The sequence below is a fragment of the Oryza sativa genome, chromosome 1 (genome assembly GCF_034140825.1).
Source record: "Oryza sativa Japonica Group chromosome 1, ASM3414082v1".
Classification (NCBI taxonomy): domain Eukaryota; kingdom Viridiplantae; phylum Streptophyta; class Magnoliopsida; order Poales; family Poaceae; genus Oryza; species Oryza sativa.
This window is the reverse complement of record NC_089035.1, coordinates 38,787,159-38,796,853: the sequence shown is the minus strand read 5'-3', so window position 1 is coordinate 38,796,853 and position 9,695 is coordinate 38,787,159. Positions and strand designations below refer to the sequence as shown.

General features: G+C 44.4%; 2 protein-coding genes across 2 annotated transcripts; one reads left to right on the top strand and one right to left on the bottom strand.

Moving 5' to 3' along the window:
• Nucleotides 1–368: 368 nt before the first annotated feature.
• LOC107276050 (uncharacterized) lies at nt 369–2,770 on the bottom strand. Its single transcript, XM_066306308.1, has 3 exons — nt 2,355–2,770; nt 2,062–2,251; nt 369–1,246 (listed from the first exon to the last, which is right to left on the bottom strand). The coding sequence occupies exons 1-3, from the start codon at nt 2,586–2,588 to the stop codon at nt 765–767; spliced, it is 906 nt and encodes a 301-aa protein (XP_066162405.1). The 5' UTR covers nt 2,589–2,770; the 3' UTR covers nt 369–764.
• Nucleotides 2,771–6,898: 4,128 nt separating this feature from the next.
• LOC4324838 (ribosomal lysine N-methyltransferase 3) lies at nt 6,899–9,540 on the top strand. Its single transcript, XM_015765605.3, has 6 exons — nt 6,899–7,017; nt 7,097–7,475; nt 7,743–7,939; nt 8,098–8,243; nt 8,351–8,409; nt 8,529–9,540. Exons 1-6 carry the CDS (start codon nt 6,986–6,988, stop codon nt 9,201–9,203), a joined length of 1,488 nt encoding a protein of 495 aa, XP_015621091.1. The 5' UTR covers nt 6,899–6,985; the 3' UTR covers nt 9,204–9,540.
• The last annotated feature ends 155 nt before the right edge of the window (nt 9,541–9,695 follow it).

Sequence of the window (9,695 nt, the reverse complement as noted above, 5' to 3'; positions counted from 1 at the left end):
ATTTCCATCAGCCACACAATACTGGCGTACACTCGTACAGGCGAGGTGAAATGGTGATGACATGCCGGTCACACCCAAGCCTGACAAAGCTGCGGCTGGTTACACAGCTCCACTCCCTCCCGTTCAACCCCCCCCCCCCCCCCCACCTCCTGCATGGAGCCCCGTGTGCCGGATACGACGCCGACGGTGGCAACACCGGCGCGCATATATACGGCGTACAGCGTCCATTTACTACCACCAGTAAAACGATAAGAACCCACAAGCTAGCCCCTCTCTCCGCACTGTCATTCCACAGGACCAGGCATACTCCACCTCCAGCACCCACAGATCACAGTAATTGCACTATAGTTGTTGTAGTACGTACAATATGCTTGTAAACTTTGAAATAGATGACTTTGGATTGTGTGTTCTTTGATCACCACACTAGCTATTCGCTTGGCGTTAAGCCTCCAAAATGTCCAACGCAAAACACGGCGCCGGATGCCACAGGCGGCATGCATGCCAACATCAACGCAGCTAAACAACGGTTGATGCGAAAGCAAAACTGCAAAACTGGATACCACGTTGGCCCTACCAGAACAGTCACTGACTGCACCCGACTGGTTGGCAACCAATCTAACCTGGTCTAAACTACTGGAGTACAGTGGAGTCTGCAGTACATGTACCTTCTACACCTCGATCCCACAGTTTTTACCGTGGGAGCTAAAAAAGATCAATGAAACCAGCGAACCACCATCGTGGCACACTGCACACCACAGCTCAGCTCAGCTCACCTCACCGGCGCCGGAGTCGGATAGCTCCACCGAGAGGCCTGACCTCCGGTGCCCACCACCACGGCGTCTCCTCTCCTTCCCCACCGACCACTGGACCACCGCCCGCGGGCCATCGCCGCCGTTCGCCGCCGCGGCGGACTCGCCGCCCGGTGGCAGCGCTGATGCCTGCACGCCGCGGCAGGGGAGCCACTTGGCCTGCACGTAGCTGGGCCGCCTCCACGGCGGGACGTGCAGGCCGCTCTCCCGGAGCGACCGCTGCGCCGCCATGCACAGCAGCGCCACCGCCTGCCGCAGCTTCTCCGGCGGGCCCACGAACACCGGCGGCAGCCGGCTCGACAGGTGGGCGTACCATGGGGCCGGCCTCGCCAGCTGGAACTGGGACCGGAAATCCACGTCAACGATCAGCCTGGACGTGGACGACGTGTCAGCACCATGGCCTACTGCCACGAGCACGTCGATGTACTCGTAATCACCTGCGAGACAAAAGCATCTGCAACCTTTCAGCTCACTGTTTCGGCCACTTAAATTAAAGGAAGCTAACGGTGATCACTCGCTGACCCTGTGGCCAATGTCAGCATATTAACGATGATTGGGTAGTAATGGTACTAGTGATTATATGCACGGTACACTGATCTAAGTCAATAATTAATGTCAATGCTTCATTACCTGTATGTCACCGTAGGAGTACCAAGATTCTGAAAGTTTTACTGCTACTGGGGTTGTGAAATGGTACTCCCTCCGTTCCATACTACGGAGTAAAGTCATTTTAGTTTAATTATGTTAAATTCTATTAACATTGACTAAATTTGTAGAAAAATATTAACATTTATAATAATAAATAAGTACACCATCAAGATATAGTGATAGATTTAACAAAACAAATTTGATGCTGCATATGTTATTGTAAACTAAGTTTATAGAAATTTTACTTAGGACAAAACTAAAATATATAGAATGGAAAGAGTATAATTAAAAAGCCGGTGAAAGATATATCAGTTACTCCAGTTACTAGGAGCAAATCACCATGGAAGTTCACGCAGAAGATGGAAATTCTGTGATTCATATTTCCTTACCAAAACAAGAAACATGCTGTTCCGACAGCATTTTCTGCAGACCAACTAGTCCAGTTTTAGATATTTACAGATGAACCATACACCCACAGAAATGGTAACAGAGAAATCAGAGAACAAGGACAAAATAGCATTAAAAATTTTGTGTCAACAAGATAAGTAAAGAAGAAAAAAAATATCTTAAACAAAAGTAAAGAAAAAAAAAACAAACACTTCACCTCCTGGATGCTCAGCGGTGGCAACCCAAGAAGACCTGCAGAGAGAAGCATCGTAGCCATCTTTCCTCAGCCTCATCATCAGCCTCCTCTTCAAGCTGCTTCTCTTCCTCTCCTCTCCAATCTCCATGACATGCTTCATGGCCCTCTCTTGTATCTCCATCTCCACCTGCGTGCACCTCCCGAGGAGACCCTGCTACGTGTGTTTTGCAGACACAGTAAGCAAGAAACAAAGGCTAACAAGGCATTTACATGAACAATGGCACAAGAAAGCCCAGAGTGACAGATTGATCAACCTCTAGTATGTGGCATGTACTGTGATGGTGCTTGGGGCTGGCTTCTGGTGATGAAGTTGGGTCAGCATCCATCTCGAACATCCTTTCTTCAGAACTGCTCATGGTTATATCAATGTGATCTTCAGATCTTGTGATCTTTGGATGCAACCTGAGTGAGCTAGTGCAGAGTGTTCTTGATGTCTCTAATGGTGGGCAGATGATCAATGAGCAATGCAGCCATGGAGGCTTTCGCATTTATCTAGTGGCTGGGATAGGTGGTACTGCTGCTGCTGCCATGCACATATAAATGTGACTTGGAGCTGCATGACCTCTTTTCTGTGGAAATTAATAGCGCTAGTGATGAAAGGAGAGGGGAGAAAATTTTGCTGCAATTTATGGGAGATGTCATAGTGATGGAGACAGACTTGTGAGTTGAACTGGACAGAGATGAGATGTGTGGACAGTGAAAGCAGTGATAAAGCATAGCTACAGCTATTGTTGGTGTAAGCATTGGGGATTGGATTGACTGGGAATATTCAGAGGCAAATCCTACTCCCTCCGTGGATTTTGATTCTTTGATTGTAACGTTTGAACACTCGTCTTAATTAATTTTTTTTACAAATATAAAAAACGAAAAGTTGTGCTTAAAATACCGTAGATAATAAAGTAAGTCACAAATAAAATAAATAATAATTTCAAAATTTTTTAAATAAGACGAGTGGTCAAACATTGTAAGCAAAAACTCAAAATCCCTTATATTATGGTACAGAGAGAGAACCTTTTATATCAAATGTCTTTTACGAGTATTCTTCTGCTTGTATGCCAAATTGCTTTCGTCATGCACCCTCCATTAAAAAAAAAAGAATCCTTATATGCCAGGAAAAACTGGCTCTTCCCATGTCTCATGCCACTTTCGTTTGTTGACCGTTAACTCCAAAGGTAAAAAGACGTATTTGCCATTCTGAGTTGTTAGGCATGTCGTATACTCATAAGAGCAAATACATCTTTTTTATTTGAGAGTTAACGGTCAACAGACAAAAGTGATATGAGAGGGTGCGTAAATTTGGACTAATTGCATACACGAAAAGAGCCAATTTTTTTTGGACGTATACGGGTGTGTTTAGTTCATGCCAAAATTGGAAGCTTGGTTGAAATTGGAACGATGTGATGGAAAAATTGAAAGTTTATGTGTGTAGGAAAATTTTGATGTGATGTAAAAGTTAGAAGTTTGAAGAAAAAGTTTGGAACTAAACAATGCCGTAAAAAAGAGCCAATTTTCAATGGTATATAAGGGATATGACCAATTTTCAGTGGCATATAAGAGATTCTCTCTTAAAAAAAGCTATTATTAGATTGGATATAACCTAATACAGCAGCGAATCTAGACAAACTTTTTTTATATTTGTGGTACTAAGTTATGTCTTATTTTAATAGTACTAGGTTGTTTTCTTTATACGGAGAGAGAGTATACTCCTATTTTTAAGGATGTATAACCAAAATCTACAGGCAGTCAATTTACCCCCCTGGAAATACTACTGTAGGTGTATAGAGGACGAGACAAATACAGTTCACAGCCGGCTGGCCCCGAGCATTTCACAACCGGTAAATGCTCATCCACAGAAACCTGGTCTGAAGCTAGCTATTCCTGGAGACCTGGACAATCTCTGCCTAAGCATCGGTCGACGAGTTCCCCGCCACTCGAGCGTCTAGACTTCTGATACGCCAGCCAGCCATCCCGATCCCTGGCATGCAGGACTGCGATTCGATCGAGCTACGCTGCTGCAAGAAGCAGTACTGCAGGACGCTGTAATGAAACCGTAGATGCATTGCATAGATTGCCGGCGAACTACTCCTACTAACGTACAGCTAGCTAGATGTCCAGGTGTTCACTCGGCCATAACGCTTCGTGGATGGATCACAGCATGCAATGCAAGTGTGAAGATCATGAAAATCGAGCAGCTGCTGGCTTGGCTATCCATTCCAAGCTTCACTCACCTATAGCTTGATCAGTGTTGTTGAGTGAATCCAGAAATGATATGACATCTGCTGCCACAGTTTCATCTACCATCCGGGACCTTGCCTTCAATCTCTACTACTGCGTCATCTCATCAGAACATGGCTGCATTGCATTTGGAGCTCGCCTTGCTGAAGATCCATCAATTAATTAGCGCATTGTCAACAACAGCTAAGCCTTTCCTCTTCTTTTCTAGCGCTTGTCTTCTTGTCGCCATGGTTAATGCTGATCCACAGCTACATGTACAGAGCGTGTATAAATTTGCTGCAGCAGATTGCAAAAGTTGGTGATTACTAATCGCGCTCCCCCCTTTATTCTTGCTGATTCCTTTACTTCGCTGGCAGGAGGCAGCAGGGGTTGTACCTTCGGTAACCATGCATACCTAATCTCGTGCATGTAGCACTGTACTTTCGCCTAATCACTGCTACTGTAATATCATTACTGATTTACAGTGTTTGCGTTACACCTTCCACATTGCGAGCATCAACCTGGCAGATCTAGCGCTGGTTTAAACGGGCGAAAGTATAAGGGCCGCTTTGATTCAAAGGAAATTTATAGGAATTTTAGAGCCCCTTTAAATAGCAGGGTAGAAAAAACGAAGGAATAGGAAAAACACAGGATTCTAACAGAAATTGAAGTGTAAAACAGAGGATTGCAAAACACAGGAAAAACATAGGGACGGTCATTTGATTGGAGCGCAGGAAAAACGCAGGAATCGGATGAGAGAGATAGACTCAAAGGAAATTTTCCAAGAGGTTAGAGCTCTTAGTAAATTTTCTCCAAAATCCACATGCAATGTGTCATTCCATAGGAATTTCATAGGATTTGGAAAGCTTTAATCCTTTTAATCAAAGGGCCAAATAGGAAAATTTTCTATAGAATTTGAATTTATGAAATTCCTACATAAATCCTTTGATTCAAAGGGGCCCTTAGAGGATTTCATTCCTATAGGAATTTTTCCTACAAAGCCCTTTGAATCAAAGAAATGAACCCTATGAATTTCAAGTTTTGGAGGAATTTTAACAAGAGGTAGAACCTCATGGAAAAATCCTTTGAGTCTTTATCTCTCCTCAAATTCCTCAGTTTTTCCTGTGGTCCAATCAAACGGTCATTCCTACGTTTTTCCTGTGTTTTGCTTCTCTGTTTTACACTTACATTCATGTTAGAATTCTATATTTTTTCTATTCCTCCGTTTTTTTATTCATGTGATTCAAAGGGGCCCTGAGTTTTTTTTAGCTATCTGAAAACTTGTTCACAGATGGCTAAAGGCAGTAGTACTCTTGCATTGGCTACTGCTGAAAGTAGAACATGCAAAGGGCTACATTAAGATGCTTTTGTTGCTGGTACGATTATATTTTCACGTACAACTAATTGTATATTTGTAAGTAAATAACTTTTTATCTGTATTTTTGATGACTTAAAAGTCTTGATTGAAAAAAAATTATGATAGGCCGGAGTGTAGTGGGACCCTTACCCCACCCTCCTTTGCGATTGTAGTTTTCCTTTTACATGAGCTTATCTTTTCTGTATTTATTCTTTTTTCTTTGACCATTGGCAACGGCCTTCTAACCGATTGCGTTGTATAACTAAACTCTGCTATTCTTCTTCTAATATATTGACTGCAATCTTTTTACGTATTCGTGAAAAAAATATGATGAAACTATCGAAACCTAATTTTAAAATTAAGATTTAAAATTTAAATTTCAATTGCGGCCGACAAGCTGAAGAGCAAGCGAACTACTCTATGCTTGTTCAACTGATGCACGGCATTAGTTAAAGCCACCACCTGTGGTGTGAGTTCAAGTTTGCAGTACGAACCAACCAGCAAAGCGAAAGACAGCGAAACAAATACGAGTACTACCTCAACCTGTGCTGTGTTTTGGCGTGGGCGGCCGCCTGCAGGCAGAAAGTTACAGCAGGTGCACGCACATTACAGAGCGCTGCTGGCAAAAATCAATTGGGATCAGCGGCCAAACTTGAATTATGGCCATCATTGCCCGTCCGATCTCTCACCTGCGATTTAATGTTCAGGCAAAAGGGAAACTACACTGTTAAGAACCCACTAGGCTTCCTGTTGATTGGTTAGCCCAGCCCATGATGTAGCCCATGATCAAGCTTCTCAAGCAAGTCCTTGGTAAGCAAATACACCAATCCTAACGAGGCATAGCGGTGGCAGCTTTGGTTCAACCTCGTCGATCTCTATCTCTCTCTCTCGCTTGTTCTTCTTCACTTTCACTTTTAAAAACTTCCTCTACTTCTTCTCATTCAATTTCTTTTTTTTTCTTTTGAGATTGTATCGAATTTCGTTGTTCTCGAGATTACATAGTTTAGAAGAAGAGGGTTGTTTTTTTTTTCCTATTTTTCCCTTTATATAAGAGTAGCGTTTTTTCTTAACAGTCTTTTGTTTTTCCTATTTTTCGTGGCAATGATCCTCTGGCCGATTACATCGTGCAAGTATAACTCTGCTTCCTTCTAATATATTGACGTGTTTAAAAAAAAAAAGAGAAAAGGGTTGTTAACATACACGCGTTGCAGGCCTTGGTGGGCCTCTGCTGGGCCTGCAGCGCGGTTGCTGCCTCACCGATTTCCGCAACGAAAACCTGGTCGCGAGTTCGCGACGCCGCCGCCGCCGCCAGCCATGGAAGCTTCCGCCTCCACCTCCACCGCACGGTAAGATCCTCTGCTTTGCTCTTCTCTGTATGCGCTCCCCCGCCGCGCTACGATCCGTGACCCTTCCGCGACCGCGCAGCCGCCTACGGGCCTTCAGGCGGTGGATGCGGGACCACGGCGTCGTCTGCAGCAACGCGCTCCGCCTCGACGCCGCCGAGGACGGTGGCGGCGGCGTCTACGTGCGCGCCCTCGCCGCGCTCCGGGAGGGGGACCTCGTGGCCACCATCCCGCGGGGCGCGTGCCTGACCCCGCGCACCTCCGGCGCCGCCGAGGCCATCGAGGCCGCGGAGCTCGGCGGGCCCCTCGCGCTCGCCGTCGCCGTCATGTATGAGCGCGCGCGCGGCGCCGAGTCGCCGTGGGACGCCTACCTCCGCCTGATCCCCGAGCGGGAGCCCGTGCCGCTCGTCTGGCCCGCCGATGAGGCCGAGCGCCTCCTGGCCGGCACCGAGCTCGATAAGGTGAGCCCTTCTATTGTAGTAACAAGTTGCAATGCTTCCACGATTTGTATCTGCCTTGATGCTTCGATGGTAGGCAGTGAAATTGATCTATCTTGCAATGTTTGGCTCCCTGGAGTTACAACTATGGCCATTTTTCCTTTTCAAATCAGCATAATGCGAGCTAATTATGCATATGATGTACTTTCCTGTTGCACACATTTCATGTTTCATATTGCGTTATTGGCTGATCACTAAGATGGCTCTAAAAACGGCAAAATTTCTAGGCAGATAGTGAAGCAAGACAGGCAGTTCATATGTGAGGACTGGAAAGAGTGTATTGAGCCACTCATTTTGTCAGGAGAACTTGAGGTTGACCCAGATGATTTTAGCCTGGAGAATTATTTCTCTGCTAAGAGTCTACTTTCGTCGAGGTCCTTCCGAATAGATAGCTATCATGGGTCTGGAATGGTTCCCCTGGCTGACCTGTAAGTTACAATCTACTCATGTAATTAGATTATTTCTCGTTTACCTGGTTATTTGGAAACAATGCATCAGGTGTGCACATACTTAGGTGATGATGTATTTGTGCTGGTCTTAAGTCTGAGCGTTAATATGGAAATGCCCTCCATCCAATTTGTTTCAGTTTTAACCACAAGACTGGTGGGGAACATGTCCACTTCACTTCAGTGTTAGAAGCCTCGGACTCAGATAGTGAAGATGGTGAAGATCCAAACAATGCTTCTGCTGATGAACAGTCAACTATAGAAAATTCTGCCGACATCCCTTCAGGTTACATCCATGACCATCTGCATGTAACATCATTAGACCTTATTTAGACATGTACTTGGTTGATTTTGAGCTTCACTCATTATGGTTGTTTTGTTCATACTATGTAGGAGATGACGATGAAGATTTGGAAATGATTGTTGTGAGAGATGTCAATGAAGGGGAGGAGGTAATTGTGTGCTTACCATCTTTTATTTGGGTCCAAAGTATTGCTTAATGTATCACTGTTAGATATCAGTTAGGTTCCTGTTTTGAGGCAACTTTATGTTTCCTCTTGTTCCACTGTAGGTTTTTAACACATACGGTACCATGGGAAATGCTGCTTTGCTTCATCGATATGGCTTCACAGAGATGGACAACTCATATGACATCGTCAACATCGACTTAGCTCTGGTTACTAAGTGGTGCTCTTCTAAGTACTCCCGTCGATATGCAAGAGCAAGGGTATCACTCTGGCATAATCTGGGCTATTCAGGTTGCACCAGCCAAGATGCTGACTACTTTGAGATTTCATATGATGGAGAGCCCCAGCTTGAACTTTTGATCCTGCTTTATATCATCTCCTTGAAGTCTGATGCTTATGACAAGCTGGCCAGCGTGGCTCATGATCTGATTGGTGATGATGAGGTCGACAGCATTAGTAGTGTGCTTAAGGTTGTCAGAGTAACAAGCTCCAATCAACATCCAGATATTAGCGGGCTTGAAAAATTGCCTGATGTTAAGAAGCTATTGCTTAATGAGAGCGTTTGTTCTGCACTTGTATCCCTTGTTGACATGAGGGAGAGCCTCTATGGTTCAAACACTTTGGAAGATGACAGGCAAAAACTGCAAGCATGCTCTTCTGTCAACGAAAGGAATCTCTATCATTCTTTGGTGCTGCGGGTGAGCGAGAGAACAATACTTCACAAATTGAAGAAACATGCATCTAGTTGGTCAAAGACCAAGAAGAGGAAACAGCTCTAGCTATTTTGGGGAAATGATGTTATATTATGGCACTGGTACTCAACATATACTGCTTAAAATTTTGCTTTAGCAATTAACAGGCAGTTTTTGTTTTTCCCAATCTGGTAGATTCTTAAGCGGTAGATCACCAACGGAATTTATCCGAGTCATTTGTTGTTCTTTTGTTAATGCTGTGATCTGTTGTTCCATGTCAATTCTTTCTGAGGTTGACAATATTTTGACATGACTTAAGTACTAAAGTAGCACATGCAACTATGAAGTATGGAACATTGTTTCCATCGGCTTCAAGTATTCATGAATTAGTTCATGTGTGTTGGCTGCTTGTCAACATAAACAATCCCCAGCGAGACTAGTTTATCAGATTCAGGCATTCAATCAGTTGAGTTTTCGAAGAAAATGGATGTTAAACAAGATGTGTGATCACAGGTTCGACATTCAAGCGTGCCTGCGTAACTGTAGTTCTGCTTCATTGGGATCAATCATGTAACGGAT